The sequence below is a fragment of the Lonchura striata genome, chromosome 3 (assembly GCF_046129695.1).
Source record: "Lonchura striata isolate bLonStr1 chromosome 3, bLonStr1.mat, whole genome shotgun sequence".
Lineage (NCBI taxonomy): Eukaryota > Metazoa > Chordata > Aves > Passeriformes > Estrildidae > Lonchura > Lonchura striata.
In genome coordinates, this window is record NC_134605.1 from 11,988,095 (window position 1) to 12,005,551 (window position 17,457).

A 17,457-nucleotide genomic window follows, 5' to 3' on the forward strand; every position below is an offset into this window, starting at 1 on the left:
CATGCAGACAGCCATAAAGCAGGTGACAAAGCTGTGTGCCACACAGCCTCAGCAGAAATTTCAGCTTAATACCCATTATCTAGGACTGCATTAATAACATTTTCAATTCACAGGGACCTAATCACTTTTCTTGAACAAAACCAATCATTTTTCACCTTGTAAGTCTGAAGGGGCAGCAACTGTATTTGCAATTTAAGTTCCCTTTAAGTCAACTGCAAAACTCCTGTCTGACTGACATTATGGTAGTTTATAATTAATGAGCGGTAATTATGCAGTATGCCATAAGTGGATCTGTGTTGCATATTATTAACAGATTAAAAATCCATTAACTTTCCCATCATTTCCTCACCATATCCAAGTATAAAATTAATTTTGAGTAAGATGATGAAGTTGCTCCAGTTTGACATCACACAAGAACATGCAAGTCAACACAAATCAAGTTTGTTTGTTTATTTTCCAGAAACTTGAAGAAACGCTCATGTAATTTTCACATGGCAATATTAGTAATAAGTGAAATATAAAAACACCCTTTATTGAAACCAAGGGTGGCTGTTAAACACAATTTAACAAAAGTAGAGAAACTTATCTTGTAGTTAATTTAGCACTTAGCTTTTTAACATTAAAGAGGCATCTCATAGAGGAGTAATTTAATAGGAAATGTGTGCCAGAGGAAACAGCCAATCTAACTTTTCAAAACACAAGGAAAACCCACCTCTTCCTTTGGATTCCAGTGTAAATGTGCATGCAAATTACAAGTACTGGATTAACTCCTTGAATAAATACCAAGTTCACAAATTGGCTAAACAGGTGTTTCTTAATTTTCAAAGTCTTCACAGATCAATAAGGAGACATCTTATGCTTATGTTGCAGTGGAAAGAACTATGATTAAGTTAGACAGGGAATACAAGTGAAATCCTGGTTGTACTGCATTCAGTGACCCAACTCCCACCAACCTCAACAAGAACAGATCATCCTGAGCAGTAGCAAACATTCGTGGGATCTCTTTGCTTAATTTAAGTGAAGTAGACATTTAGCCTCATAAATAAAAGGCTGAGATATTTTTTCATCAATTTTAAGCATACTCAAACAGTTACACTCTTTCTACCAAGAACTCTAAATATGAAGTGTTCAGTAATGAGGGAACCTGCACTTTAAGTCCTCTCCCATTTGGTGAAATATCTTGGATATTTTTAAACTCAATTTACATAATTTTGAGGTATTTAGTTTATTTTGATCCTGCTTCTTACTCTTAAGGGAAAATGAACAATTAAGTATTACTAAACCTTGCCCTTCCTGACTTTACTGTGGGACCAAGTCCATGTCTCTCAAGAGGGTGCTGAGACTCGTATTTTAATTTTTCTTCTCAAAACAAGAACTGCTTTCCTACAGAATCCAACTATGCTGAAATACACAAGCTTGTTTCCCATACATAATTCAAGACCTAAGATCAAGTCTCACTATTTTTTGCTTTTATATGGACAGGGAATGAAAATTTTGCTGTTTAAGACTTCAATCTTACATGTATGCCATATTTCAAGCATAGAATTTGAAATGGAAAATATGGCATGCTTTTCAAAAGTTTTACACAATTACACTAAATTAGAACTTTTTTTAGAAAGCCCACTTTTTTCCGCCCTATACTCTCCTGTACAATGTTACTTGAGATGAAATTAATAAAATAAAAACCGTGCCTCTGTATTTTGAAGGACCAAGCATCTACAGAAATAAACCTATTAAATAACTTCTAAAAGCTCACTTGTTTATGCAGTTGTGTACTCTGCTAATCCTTTAATACAACTATAGCAGAAATGAAGCTGTTTCCCCCTTCATATATAGAGACATTGCTGTGACTTTTTATTCCTGATTGTTTTCAGATCAGCCTTCCTGCCCCACACTATACTGCCGTCCTCTAAACTTGTTCAACCCACCTCTTCTTTCAGTTCTGAGATCTACTGCACTGTCTGTCATCCACAGCTTGCCAACTCTCCAAGCATGTGATGGTCTCAGATACAAATTTCTAATCAGTCATTTGAAACTTGTATAAAATATGGAAAGTGGAAAGCTTTTCTCCTATTGTAGGGAATAACTTTATCATCTTTTAAATTCTCAGTTTTTTAAAAAATTATTTACTAGAAATAGAACATCTTCCTTTTGCAGCATTGCTCTTGAATAGACATACACTAATATAATTTTTGCTGTTACTCTCACCTCCACCTTCCAACTCCTCAGCAAAACTTGTATTTCTCTTCTGAATACCAACATATCAACAAAACTGACAAAACCCATCAATTTCACCAAAGCTTTGCTTGGTAAGATCAAGATAAACAATGGCAAAGAGAAGAAAGTTAGGATGAGAATGAGATAGAAATCTTTTCCCAATAGTTAAGGCAGTGCAAGAGCACCATTTTTATTTTTTGATCTATAGTCTTTTTTTCACCGTACCCATTGCAGCAGTACATACTACACTTTTGGCAGGATAGAGGCCTGCAGACTTCTGATCAGACTGTTCCCATACCCTCCATGCCCTTAAAATACTGAGGCCTTGTATCCTGCATTTATATTTCAGCAGCCTTTCCCAGCTTCACTTCCCACCCCCAAATGTACAGTTGTGCACTCCTGAATTTTAAATTCTCAAGAAAAAAAAATCTCTCATTTGATGAATCAGCTAATCTGCAAAGAATTCCTGATGTACAGAACAAAAACCTTAAGCCTGTGAAGTTTCAGGAAGATCACGGGAAGTTCAAAATCCACGGCTGCAATGGAAAGTTACAAAGAAATTAGAAGAGAATACAGTAAGAAATATTTCCAGAAAGTTGCACAGCCAACAGGAGTGTTGAGACTCCAAACACTGAGCTCCCTGCAGCCACTGGAGAGGAGATGACTTCTGCTCTCTCTTTGCACTTTGGCTTTTCCATCATCTCAGCAGTTCCATACCTCCATACAATGCCTCCACCTGTAATGTACTCTTGCTTGTAGAAAATGACAGGTTTTGCCTACACTTGGGTGCTGTCCTAGCAGTACTGCAACAAGAAGCCCAAAAAATGCTCCCATGCCAAACACGAGCTGCACGGCAGATCCTGAAGGAGCTCTACAAACCAGTTTGGTAAATATCAACTCACCAGTCCTACTGCTAAGCTACAATTGGACCAAACAAGAATTTGGACCACATGAGGTTCATTTGCATTAAAACCATTGTGCTAAGCTCCAAAGATCTGCATGCATTAAACCTCAACACAATTAATGGTTTGTTTTGTTTTGTTTTTATATTGACACTATATAATTTAGCTTTCCTCTAATGTTCAAAGTAGTTTGAATTGGTTTTGCTGAAAATAAGAAAATTAGTTTGAGAAAGAATTGCAAATAAAACTGTCCATACTTGGCATGGAAAACTTCTGTCCAAACAATGCAGCAATGTTAAGAGCAGCTGAGAATAAGGTCTTATGGAGGCAAACCAAAGGCAACCTTAATTAACTATGATGAACTCTTCTCTCAAGTCAGAAACATACCATGAAATAGGCATCTTGCAGACAACATTATTCACTGGTCACAAATCCAGCAAAACTTGAGAAAAACTAGTTCAGTAATTCTCTGATTCACACTTTAAAAAGAAGCTGTCACTATCTAGTTTCTAGCAGAGCATTTTGCCAAGGGAGTCTTCTAAAACAGGTGTTATTTACTACCTATTAATCCAATTAGGCTGCAACTCCAACCCTCCAAATCCACATGCTGCTAAAAGCCATAATTTTAACCTGCTAGATTAAAACAGGAATCAGGACAACAAGGGTATAGAAGCTAAATTTTACAGCCTTCTCAATGGAAGTGGTTTTTTTTTTTCATCAGAATACAACACATATCCCCTCTGTGCTTTAGAAGAATATTCATCTGTCCAGAACTGTTGGTATGACATTTTTGAAAAGCACTGAATGATTTTAAGATAGACAGATGTTTAAAAAAACCTCAAATCTATAGACTGAAGTAATAATCTTTTGATCAGATAGCCTGCAGAAATAACTAATTCCATTTGTATTTCCCACAGCAACTAACATTAAATTCAGCACCAGCAAAGGTACTATCTGACTAAACCAGAAAGCAATGAATATGGAAAAAGAAATCTGATACTAAGCTGGCACATGGAAGATGTGAAAGATTGAAATAGAAAAGTTCATGTGAAGATAGTCAATAGGCTCTATATTTAGGAGTTGCTTTTGATGGAAGTATATTCTAAGACTAAAAATTCAAGTCTACGGATAAAAAGGTCAATTTGTTAAGAATAAGAACCAAAATGTTCCACTCCATAAACTAGGAACAGTTCCTTAATATAGAAAAAAATTCAAACAGCTCGTTTTTCATGGAACTACTACAGTTTTTTCATCTGTTATAGGCTGTTTATTTCTCAAGACTGTAACTTCACTAAAAAGGAAGTTTTGACTACTTCATAGTCTGTCCTGCTGAGATTATAGTAAAAGGTAAACATAAATTTCTCACAGAACATCCTCATTCTTCATCTGAGTTAAAGGTTTTCACTTTTAAGGAAAAACTCATCCAAGAATATCACAGTTGCAAGGGATGTTGAATACAAAAGGTGGAGGATGGGAGACTACAGAAGAGGAAATAATTAATCATGAGGGACACAAAAAACCAAGTGCAAATCTGAGCGAGAAAACTGTCCTTTCACTTATAAATATTTATTAAGGCTGTAGTAAAAGTAAACCATTCTAAAACTTTGAAGCACATTTTCCCTTGGGGAGCAAAGGCAACTTAATATGACAAGAAAATTCCTCTCAGCTGTTTTTAATTCCACTTAATTTATGTTACTCTGAAGCACACAGTGCGACTCAAAACCATTCAAAGTGTGAAGCTTGAACTGATCCTCAGATTTAATAACATTAAAATTTTAACTATCAGCAAGGTTACCAGGCCCCTCTGCAACATTCCCACAAAAGCTTAGCTTGAACACAGTAACCAGTTTAGATCCAAAGCCAAGCTCTCTCTCAGTGGTTTAAGTAAAGAAAATAACCAGAGTTAACACTTATTTTACACCTGTATTTGAATGCTGACACTACACACTTCTTAAAAATGTCTTCTCATTCCAGTACACTCCACCTCTGTAACTCTCAGCCCCACAGAGATCCCTCTAACTATTGCTAGTTCATGGCTGAAAGATTTCTAGACCACCTTCCAGTTCTTCTCTTGTGAGGGTAAGAGGCATCAGGAAATGTTTATTCTTTCCAGCTGCACTTGACAAGTTTGGTACACAGAAGACAAAAAAAAAATCTATTTGCTTTACAACCTGACAGACCATATTAACTGCACTAAATAAAAGCAGCAAGTTGGGTTTTCTATTCACCACTTTCCACCTGTATTTCTACATGCTGCTTCAACCAAAAGTGACTGAGACAAGCATGCATACTGGAGAGAGTCAGATCAGGTTCCAAGGTCAAGCTGCATCTCTTTGTCAAAAATGAAGGTAACTGCCATGTTCTATTGCAGTCTCTTAAAACAATCTCCTATTGGGACAAAATTACCACTTCTAAAGATAACAAAAATAACACTACCTTTGCCAGATTTCTTTAAAAGCAACACTCTCAGAATTGCCCATGAAATGACAAAATCATGCTGTGTTCCAGCACATTACTTTGGCTGAAGATTCTTCAAAATTCTGTTATTACGCAAACTTTAGGTAACAAAATGAAAAGAAGATTGGGAGGTGATTAAACAATCTTTTTTTTTCTTTTAAATATCATCACTCTGTCTTCAGTATTTCTTATTCAGTTGTTAAATAATATAGCAAGATGGACACTGTCCTGAATAACAGTGCTTTAGGAAATCTCCTAAATTAACTGAAGAACACATTACTAAATTATTTTGAGTATCCTGCCATCAGTCAGGTTTTGCTGAGCTTTCACCTACACAGGATAGATATCATCACACACAAAGCCAAGCTGAATGTTAATCACAACACAGAACCTTACCATCCCTCCTCTCCATCTCACTCCCCCCCCAAAAAAAACACCTCTGAAGGGAAGAGCTCCTGCTACTGGGGACTGTTACTCACTAGTAAGAGATGTGATGTATCACTGATAGAAGAAATGCACAGCCAAAGCACAGAATTTTGGCAATTCAGAGCAGCAGTACAATTAACTGCAGAAACATGTCTTTTTAAGATTATCTGTCTAAAGGCTTTAAAACAGTACAACTCTGAAAGCGTGTCTCACCATCTGAGCTGGCCATTCCAGTGGCAAACAAAGCAACCCCTACAGAAAAGGAAAAATCCCACAACATTTACTACCCAAGAAGGTACTTTCTAAACTGATGGGTAATTTCTGGTTTTCTTCTGGAACATCTCTCCCTCCAGTAAAATAGATGCAAGTCCTTTAGGGCAGTCTGACAAACCTACTAGGGAGTTTTAAAATACTGTTTATACTTATTTTAGAATATTGTCTCTTAAAAGTGATAAAACAAGACAATTCCTATAAACAAGATGAAATATTTTACAGCAGCACAATACCAAACAGCTTTTTCATCTAAAAATATTGCATTTTCTCCCAATACAGGTTTGAAATACCTCAGGTTTAACATTTATTTGCAGAGGTCTGTAAAAGTAAAAACTTATTCTAATTACTAAGTGTATGCTGAGCACCCGCAGGCATCATTATAATGACTGTACTTTCCTTTTCCAGCCCATCCCTGTAAATTCTGGCTCATGAGTCTGTAGATGATATTACACTAGCAGCATCAAGACTATTGCTAAATTCCATACTAACTTTAACAAATAAAGCAAAGATTTATCTTCCCAAGACACAAGCGATTAGAACAAATAGTTTTATAAAACGATCCATTTGCAGAGAGAGCAAACTCTTTTTAGAACCTTTTCTGGCTTCAGAGGCAAGGAAGGTTTAAAAGGAAAAAGGAGAGAGGGAGCATTATGAAAAGAAACTATCCCATGTCCACAGCTACGGGACAAATCTAACATCACAAACCTAAGGGAAAAATGCAAGCAAAAGGAGTGCTGTTTGACTTTCTGCAAACTGCCTACTTGGGACACTACAGCTCATAAAAGTATATTTTGCCCACAATTTCTGTTCTGAAGCAGGTCTCCAAGGCAAGACTTCACATCTGAATCATAAGCATAAAGACTGAAGGGATTTTCCTTTAAGAACTTAAGGCAATAAGGCGATTCAAACTACTATAAAACCCTGCATAACTGAAGAAATTCCTTTGCTGGTTTATGGCTTCAAATTTCCAAACATGTGAGCTGCTGATGGCATGCAAAATTTTTCTGTATTACAAATAAAAAGTTATAAAACCACACTCAAAAAACTACAAGACTTAATAATGCAGAGTTAAAAATTTAATATTAAAGTCCCAGCTCAGCAAAGAATGTAAACTTGGACATTTTGCTGATTGAAGCTGGAATTGCTCCCTGCATAACACACGTATGTTTAACTGTTTGCTGGACCAGGACTCAAACTTTCTGAAGTCTGCCACCTATATGCAGTATTTACCAAGGGCCTTTACAAAGTCCCAAGTGTGGTTTCTCAAATTCAGCTCTGAGGAAAATGTATTGTCTAAACTGCATGGAAACAGCAGAAACTGAATCTTAGTTTCAAACAAAATATCCAGGTTATATATCCCTCAAATCAAAGTAGCGGACCAAGACAGGACACAACTTCATAGAGGAAGGAAAGCCCATAACAAGGAGCAAGAACAATCCTGCTGTTGCTGTTAAAACTAACACCCAAACCGACTGCAACAAACATTTTAAAACCAAACAACCCTGCCCTTGTTACTCCCTTGCCTAAGCTTATTTCTAGTCAATAACATTTCTGCTAAGAGCCAGATTTATGATTCATGTACATCTGTCACTCAAAGAGCAGAAAAAACGTGACAGCCCTGAAATATTAGACATGACTGTAAGTGCCATAAAAATCAAACTGAAAAAAAAATCCAAACTTAGTACCTATGAATATTTTTATGTTTACTATATCTCATTCAGATTTTGGATATTCACTGCAAATCAGATTTTTTTTTTTCCACCATCACATGATGCAGCTTCAAAAGCCTTAAGACCTTAAAGCCAGTGGAAGTAAAATTAACATGCTAAGTCACGTTAAAGTAGTCGCTCTACCTTATTTTTCAAGTCCCTGATAAATGCTTTAATAACAAGCTTTATACTCTCTCAACATATCCTTTCGTAATTTTAAAAATATACAGAAACGTATTCGGATGGTCAAAGATGTAGAAGTTTGCAATGAACTTCGCTTCATTTTTATGACCTAATGAACTGAGCCTTCTCAAATTTTAGAACCAGCACAGCGGATAAAACCATCACTGTCTATTTTCCGCTTCATCCAGAGTTTTCATTCGCGTGAGAGTGTCGCCACACAGACTGTGCTGGAGGAAGTCTCCGAGGCAACTCCTGGAGAGCAGCAAAACGCCGTCCCAGCACCGTCCGAGAGCGGTGCGAAAGCCGGGGCAGCCCAAGGCGAGCTCTCCGCTAACTCGGGATGTCACGCCTCGGGCACAGCTCCTCTCCGCAAAACCCCCGTGGGAGGAGCCACCGCTCGCTCCCAGGTTTTAGCGCTCAATTGCTTGCACTCCCCAGCTCAACTTACCGTCTACATTTTCCTCAGTAAGACCTTAAAACGCACGCGAACAGCCAGAATAGGGGGGTGGCGAGTTAGCGGAGTCGGCGCCCGGGACAGCGGCGCTGGGTGGTGCGAGCAGAGGAGCAATTCCTGCCGCGGGTCCCTACCTGGAAAGCAGCGGGGGCAGGGGAGGACACGGCTAAAGGGCAGAGGGCGCGGGGCAGGCGGTGTGGGCAGCGGCACCTGCAGCCGGAGGGGAGGGCAGGCTCGTACCTTTGAGCTGGGGCAGCGGCGAGAGCTCCACCGGGCTGCCCTGGCTGCGGAACTGCGAGGAGCCCTGCGAGCGCTTCTGCCTCTGCGCCTTGCGCACCGATTTCCGAGTGAAGCCATCCACCTTCTCCGCGGCAGAGATGGCCGCCGACATGGCTGGGCGGCGGGGCGGCTCTCCACGAGCATATATTGTACCGGAGGGAGAAGCGGGCGGGCAAAAAACAAAGGGACTTAAAAAAAAAAAAAAAAAACCAACAACGAAAAACACCACCAAAAACGAAGTCCTGGCTGCCCTCACACACCGCACCGACGAGGAGAGGAGCGGAGCGGGCTCTGCCGGGCGCTGGGGAGGCTCCCGGGTCGCTCCTCAGTTCCTGCTTCCCTCGCCGTTTCCTCCCCGCGCGGAGCCGGCGGGGGAGCGGAAGGGGGGAGGAGGAGGAGGAAAGGGAAAACAAACAAACAAACCCAAAGACAACTTTGCCCGGCGGGGCGGGGGCGGGCGAGCGCCAAACTTTCCCTCCCGGGGTCCCGCTGTCCTCAGGGCAGGCGCGGCGCGACCCGCTGCGGGACGGGCTCGGCGGCGCCGCTGCCCCGCTCCCGCTTCGCTCGCTCTGCGTCCCCTTCAGTCGAGCCCGCTGTCATCAGCCGAACTCGCCCCCGGGCTTCAGCCGCTCGCTTCCACACGCCCCTTGTCCGCCTTCAGCCGCCGCCGGGCGCTCCCCGCGCCTCCGCCGTCATCCCGCCTCGTCGCGCTCCGCCGGGGGCCGCCGCGCGTGGCGCCGCCACAACCCCGGAGCCGCCGGGCAGCGGCCGCACAACTTGGCGGAGCGAGCGGAGTTGAGCGGAGGGAGGAGGGAGGGGCGGGGCGAGGGCGGGGGCAGAGGCAGCGGTTGGCGGCGACGGGTGATTGACGGCCCGGAGCGACCAATGGAAGGAGAGGAATGCGGAACGCCCCCCGCTCCGCCCGCGGAGGCCTGGGGAGAACGCGGGAGTTGGGCCGCGCGCCGGGGACCGGATGATTGACAGCCGGCTCCTCCAGCCGGGAGCGGGGGAGGCGGGGTGGGCGGGGCTTCCCGGCGGGGGGAAGGGAAAGGGAAAGGGAAAGGGAAGGGGAAAGGGAAGGGGAAGGGGAAGGGGAAGGGGCGGGATGGCGGGCGGGGCGCGCTCCGGCCAATCCCGCGGCGGGCGGGGGAGCGGCGCAGCGAGCGTCCCGCGCCCGGCGGTGCCGCTCACGGGGACACCGCCGAGAGGGTGTTTGACCGGGAGCCGGGAGCGCCGGGAGCGCCGGGAGCCGCGGCAGCGCGCGCTGCGCTCCCAAGCGTATCTCCGTGCCGTGTCCCCACTGCTCCCGAATTTTTGGTTCCTTCGCCCACCCTCCCGACGCCTCAGCGCTTTAAGGTCTCCTTTGGTCTCCGCTGGGCTCGGGTGTGTGACGGTCGGCGCGGCCGCGGTGTTTTCCCTGGCTGGCAGCGCGGCAGCGGCTGGAGGCGGCGCTGCCCGAGCTTCCCGGGCTGGATGCGCAGCCGGGAGCCCGTCCCGCTGCTGGGCGCGATCCGCCTGCGGGGCTCGGGCTGCAGCCGGGCCGGTGACAGCCACGGCTGCGTGTGCGCCGCGGGCTGCATCAGGATCTGACCTGCGCTGGCCCGTTCCCGTACCCGGCTCCCCCGCCCCCGTGCGGAGCTGGACACGCGGGATGCCGTGTCTTGTGGCCATTCACGTACCGCTAAGTTTTGAGCACGTCAGCGCATTTCTTTTTGCTACATAGGTTTGGATACCGATATAGCAAATAAGCATTTGTAGTATTTTAAGCACACACTCAAGTTTCGGTAGCTGTGGTAGGGCATAAATACAATAAGATCACCGTAAATGTTTGTAAAATGCCTTCATTACATGAGTTGGACTTTAATCTCTGTGTATATAAACCATAAATCAAAAGGCAAATGATTATAGCTTTATATGAATGTAAAAGACTAAGAGTGTGATAGCCTATTCAGTAGAAACAGATCTCCCTGTTTGCTTCTGTCTCTTCATTTTCCTTTCCTATGTCAACACAGTCTCTAACTTGTGCACTGCTCATCTTCTTTGCTTTTGGTGAAATAATCTTTAGTAGAGAGAGGGAGTATGAGCCATTCACTTGAGTTGGACTCAGTGATCCTTGTGGGTCTTTTCTGGTTTAAAATATTCTATAACCCCTATGAGCTGAGCTGAGACAAGCCTTTTCTATACACTTTAGATTAAATTCTGGATAGAACATATCTAGAAATTATAGAGTACTAATGTAATATACTTTTATCAATCTTGTAGGTGTTGTAGACTTTTCATTTCATTTCCTTATATTATAAAATCTGTTTTACAGACAACATAGCAGTCTCTAGGTACTTGTCCTTTAAACTACCAGCTCCAATATTGATTGCAGTAAAGGAAATCCTTGCATTAATTACATGATTAATTCTCACTTCACTTCAAGGCCCACAGCTCTTATTGAGAGATCACTGGGGCCAAGCCCCTGTATCGGTGTGTTCCTCTGTTCCTGCCTGCCCTCCAACAGCTGTCATTTGCTTCTGCACCCATTTTTAGAAACTGACACTGCCCAGCGTGTCCTGTGTACTGTTTATTGGCAACTCAAGCCTTGCTTCCAATTCCCAGGGTAAAAGAGTCTACCTTAGAGGTTCATCAGCATTTCAGGATTTGTTAAGGAAGCTTGATACATGTTCTAGTTGTAAAATGTAAAAATGTTGGTTTTCTGCGGTTTAAAGTGTTTTCCCCAAGGTTGCTTAGGCTTAGAAGTGCTGTTTGAAAATGTGCTTTAAAAAATCTGTTGGCAGTTGAAATTCATGACACCAAGCCTTCCTTGCAATGATGGGATTTTCATATTGATTGCACTGAAAGATATTTTCAGACTGCATCTTCATGTATCATTTGTAAAAGAAATATTGGTGAGATCTGAGTCAGCTACACAAAACAAAACGTTTATTCTCTCAAATAAATAAGAAGTACTTCTAGCCATTGAGTTTTCTTTTGTCTTTTTAATATAACTCTTCTGTTTCAGAAAAGAATGAGCAGCATCTCTGGTGACCAGCTACAGTTTCCTAAACTGAAATGGTAATGTTTGCTTTAAGTTGCACTTGAAGTCAGTGGAATTACATCAATGTGTGAAATCATTGGAACATACAGGCCTGCTGGACTGGGGTATTTGGAGACAAAAAATGAAACAAGAGCTGTGAGTGGCAGTCTGAAATAATTGTGTTTGAGAGGGCTGGAGTTTGCCCTTCCCTGCTTTCTGCTTCCTACACAGCTGTCAGAGCTGCTCTGAGTCAGCTTCTGAAGCCCCTGGTTTTCAGAGTATATTTAAAGGCACACAGGGATGATGCCAGGTTACAAGCTGCTGGCTCCAGATGCAATTCATTGAAGTCTGCGGTGTCCACAGAGAATGTTGTGAATAGTAATTTTATGCCAAGCTATTCCCACTCCTAAATCAGGCTCCTCAGTATGCACTGAGGCCTTGATTCTGCAAAACCTCTCGCATATCTCTAGCTTTGAAGAAGGCTCATTATCATTATTCAGAACGGAGGAGCAACATTCTGGAGCAGATTTTACTGAAAGTCGCATTTATGGTTCTTTTCATTTAGCCACAGATGATTATTTCCTGCATTTTCATATCATCTTTTTACCCAGAAGAGAAACCTTTGGAAAGGTGAACAAGAACATGACGCATCATTAGCTTGCAGAATCCTGGCCAAGTTGTCTTGCAAATCTGGTGCTTCAAGTACCAGGTTGCTACCAGATTTTTGCTGCAGGGAGTTGCCTGGCTGCCAGCAGATGAGGAGTTAACTACAGCTCTGCTTTCCCATTCATCCATACGGATGCTTGGAGGCCAAGCTGCCAGAAATCTATCTCTTCCCAGAGACAGTGGGAGGAATATTTTAGTAAAGAGGATGCCCTAAGTGGGTGAACTCTCAGCCAAGAAAGTTTGTTGAGAAAATTTGATTTCCCTCTCAAAATGAATATGAAAAACCCTGTTGACTGCAACTGTGCTTATATTTACTACTGCACAAACCCAGCAGTTTTTCAGGGTATTTCACAGAATCACAGAATGTCCTGGGTTGGAAGGGACTTCAAAGATCATCTTGTTCCAAACCCCTTGCTATAGACAAGGGCACCTTCCACTAGACCAGGTTGCCCAAAGCCCCATCCAGCCTGGCCTTGAGCTCTTCCAGGGATAAGGCATCCACAGTTTTTCTGGGTAACTGTCGCTATTGGACACAAAACGAGCACACAGAAGCTTGGTAAGTTCAAAGGAAAAAAAGCACAAATTTTATTTCTGACCTCGCAATATATGAAATTCCAAAAGCGACAGTGGATTGGAGGATGAAATTGCCACCTCTCCAACCACACTGGTCAAACCAACCAGTCCATCAATTCTTTCCTCCCACAAAGAAGAATGCAAAACAATCTTTATCAACATGAACAGTGTATGAGAACTCCAGTAGAAATATGTAAACATCAGAAGGCATAGAAAACTTTTAAAAAAACTTTAAAACTTTCAAAAGAACTATAAAAGAAAACTTAACACTTTTATAAATCAGGGCAACACGTAACCTGTTCCAGTGCCTCACCCTCTTCACAGTGATGAACTTCTTCCCCATATGTGATCTAAATCTACCCTTTTTCAGAGTAAAGCCATTATCCCTTGTCCTGTCACTACATGCCCTTTTAGTAAGTCCCTCTCCAGCTCTCTTTTAGACCCCCTTTAGATATAGGAAGTACCCTAATGTCTCCCTGGAATCTTCTCTTTTCCAGGCTGAAGAACTCCAACTCACTCAGCCTGTCTGCAAATGTGAGGGGCTTAGTCCTAGATTAAAATACTTCCTTGGACTAATGCCCCAGTAGAACCAAGTGAGATATCCACCTAGTTCAGGATAAACTATATGCTTACATACATATGTTCTGTAGTCTATCTTGTGTAGTAGATATCAAGCATAAGTGTTCCCAAGTCTTCTGCTTGACAAATCCTTGAATAATACAGCATTAGTAATCTCAGGGCCATTTGTCACCTTAATCCCAGGGCAGAATTTGAAATTCAGGGATTGGAATTCAGAGGTTAGATGGCAAGATTTTGTTTGTAAGGGTCCTGAGTTTGACTCCTTTCAGTGTACCTGTGACTACATCATTACAGTCTGTGGTGGGTTTACTGTTGGTCAAATGCCAATGTACCCCCTAGATTTACTCCTTTCCTGCTGTGAGATAGGTTTAGGAGGAAGGTAAAGCAGGATCAAAACTTTAAAAGGGTAAAGAAAACTTTATTAACTAAAAGAAAGAATAATAATAATCAGAATAAAACCTTTAGAACACTTCTCCCTCTCCTACAACATTTTCTTTCCCACTAACAAAGCACAGAAACAAGTCAGTCAGTTTATCACTTCTAGAACAATCTTTCTTCGGTTCACTTAGGGAGCGGAGTCCCTCTTGTCAATTTATGGAAATTTCTCCACAAGAAAACAGTTCTCTCGTGGCTTTTAATTTCCACGAACAGCAGTTGCCCAGAAATCTGCAATCATGAAGTCTCTCCCTTTTTTCACAGCTTTTACCACAGCTGTGTTCATGGGCCATGTCAATTTATGGGGTACTGTTTTAAGGATGAGCTGTTTAAGAGCAAAGGTTCTCCTTATTTATCTCTGAGATCATCTCTGGGAACAGAGGTCTTCTTCTTTCTGGATGGGCAAAGGGTCTTCATCCATCTTCTCTCTCTGTTCAAACTTGTCATGTGATCACAGCTGCTTCAACATCTGCTTACTTTAGCATAAATGCCTTTGCTCATATCTACAATTTGAACCCTTTATTCCCCATACTTTTCAATGGGTTACAGGGGGGAAAAGAGTCAAATATTCTTCTCCATAGCTTTACAAGAGGATTTCAAGGTCAAGGCATCTCCTCATCCTTCCCATCTGGGACTTGACTCTTTCTTCACTAACCTTGGTGTATTCATGTTGTTCCTCTGCATGTCCTCACTCTGTCCTTTTCTCTCACTCAAGAGAGGATTGGTGTCTGTGGGTCTCATCTCTGCACTGAAAGAGTTTGTATCTCACCCGGGGTGTGCAGATGGTGACGTGATCCCTGCCAGGCAGCAATGCAGTCGTGATGATGGATTTGAGGCCACGCTGGGGGCTGTGTTGCAATCTCAAGGGGCCCAGAGTCCCCTTCGGTGCCAGGACAGCCCCTTGGCAGCTATTCAGAGAGGCATGTCCAGCTTTCTCAATGGTTTAACAGATTGTCAATTCTCAGGGCTAATTACTGGTAAGTTTTTGTCAGACAGAGGAAACTAGTAGCAGCTTCTCTTAGTCACTTCTGTGAATGGCTTCAATGCAAAGCCAGCACACTGGAGCATCCCACAAAGATCTTCCTGCACTCACGGGACTCACAGGCACCTTAGTGCTTCCTCTGTTTGTGTCTGGTCAAGGCTGAGATGTGCCTGAACCTCTTCTCACACTCAGGACACTCGTAGGGCCTCTCCCCACTGTGGATGCACCAGTGGGTGATGAGGTGGGAGTTGTGCTTAAAGCTCTTCCCGCAGTCAGGGTAGCAGAAAGGCCTCTCCTCTGAATGAATCCACTGGTGCAGGAAGAGATTTTCCCTACTCTGAAACCTCTTCTTGCATTCATCACACTCATAGGGCCTCTTCCCTGTATGGCTCCTCATGTGGACTGTCAGGTGGGAGGCCTTCTTGAAGCTCTTCTGACACACCTCACACTTGTAGGGCCGTTCCTCAGTGTGGCTCTTCAGGTGGACAATTAGGTGGGACCTCTGGATGAAGCTATTCTCACACTCCTCACATGTGTAGGGCCGTTCCCCAGAGTGCATTTTCCAGTGCAGATCAGGGAGGATCTCTTGCTGAAGCTCTTCCCACATTTTGAGCATCTGTGGGACTTCTCATTGTGAAGCCCATGGACCCCCAGCTCCAAGTTCTGGCCACCTTCCCAGCCCAGAATGGGTTGTTGCTCCTCAGATCCCCACAATCTGCAGTCATTCCTTGTGTGGGATCTCTGGGACTTTTCCTCTCTGTTAGATCCTTGTGCCGTGGAGCCTCTCAAAACAGCCTCTTCCACGAGGTTCTGACGCAAGTTTTTGTCCTACCTGGTCTCCATCCTCAATTCCTTCCAGAGTCAGAATCCAACCTGACACTCTATTGGTCAGGATGTTGGTAGTAGTCCTATTACATGGTGGCTGCAGTCCTCCTGCAGTGACAGATGCCTTCTGCTGAAGCAGTGATCCTGTAGAAGGGTGTAGGTTGCCTCTGAAGGTCCAGTGGTGGTGTAGATGGATCTGGTCTTCCTCTGGGGATCCTCTGGAAAAAGGCTGACTGTGGTGTTCCACAGCTCAGATTATATCCAGGTAGGAATGCTTGGCTCCTCCCTCTGGCCAGAGCTTCTCGCAATGGGATTATGTACATTCGCAGGGAGACTCAAAGGCCCATTAATAGAAGATATCTTCCCGAGGGAGGATTGGTTGTGGAAGAGATAAAGAAAACTGCCCAATTAACACAAGATTACTGCCACACCTCAAACACATGGCGATGGAATACACACCCTCAGCTACATCTTGTAACAGTCTTTCCAGGCAAAACTATGTGTATGGATACATGCAGGCAATGGATTGTCAAAACTAGCTTGATTCTTGTTATGATTTTAAATACCTTTGAATTGAGTCTTCTGTCAGACAATCCAGTGTGATTGTGTTACAAATAAGAAATGTATTTTAAGAATTTTGTATGCACAAGCAAAAATACACTGCTTATTGTAACTGATAGTCCAATGAAAATGCATCCCAATTTAACTCCTTAATTTTGTCTGTGTCTTGACCTGTCATTTAGGGTGTAAAACACTGCTATCTGAGTATTCAACTGCAATCTTTCTGCTTCAGTAGGCTGTAAAGCCTCCCTTAGGGACATAGGTTTACAGCTAAGATTTTAAAGTCTGTTAGCATCTTTGCAATAAAATTTCCTGTGCAAGAATCTACAGAACATGAGCATATGTGTATTAATGGACTTGTTCTCTGTGCTGAAGATTTATTTGCATTTTTATATATAAAATGGGTAAAGATCTTCAGCAAAGAGTGGATGAATAGTATTTTTAAATTTAACAAATGGTACCTGTATTCACTGAAATGCAAAAATGACACAAAGCCCCACCAACCAGCTGCCACTGCCAGCAACAAAAACCACTGTAGCCTTTCCACTGTCACTTCCTACATGCTTTTTGCCTGTGGCAAATCAGACCTTCATAAATGCCCATGAGCACTGTTTTCAGCTTTAAAGATTGTTCAACACAGTGTTTAGGAAAGAGGGAACTACTTCTGGTACTAAATACTTGCATGCAAAAAAGAACACCTGGAAGCCCAAGTTCTTTCAGAAGTAATTCCTAATGCTCAGTGAAGGGAATTAAACAAACAGCAAGGTTTATTCTGTCAGCTTCTTAGCAGGCTAACAAGAATTACTGCATGCTAAGAATCAGCTGCTTGGAAACTTAATGAATGTGGCAGCCAGGAAAGTATAAAACATGGCCAAGAGTTGCAAACCAGACATATATATAGGCTGTTGTGCAGA

General features: G+C 42.9%; 1 protein-coding gene across 2 annotated transcripts in view; it reads right to left on the reverse strand.

Annotated features, from left to right (window-relative positions):
* Positions 1-9,609, reverse strand: part of PPP2R5A (protein phosphatase 2 regulatory subunit B'alpha) — a 42,195-nt gene extending 32,586 nt beyond the window's left edge. The window contains exons 1-2 of one of the 2 annotated variants that reach the window (XM_077781890.1): positions 9,324-9,609; positions 8,862-9,088 (exon numbers count right to left, since the gene is read on the reverse strand). In XM_077781890.1, coding sequence (XP_077638016.1) covers positions 8,862-9,012 — 151 coding nt within the window. In that variant the 5' untranslated portion in view covers positions 9,013-9,088; positions 9,324-9,609. Of the gene's footprint in view, positions 1-8,755; positions 8,777-8,861; positions 9,089-9,323 lie in introns of those variants that run through there. The other variant, XM_077781891.1, reaches the window with a different exon arrangement.
* Between the last annotated feature and the right edge of the window lie 7,848 nt (positions 9,610-17,457).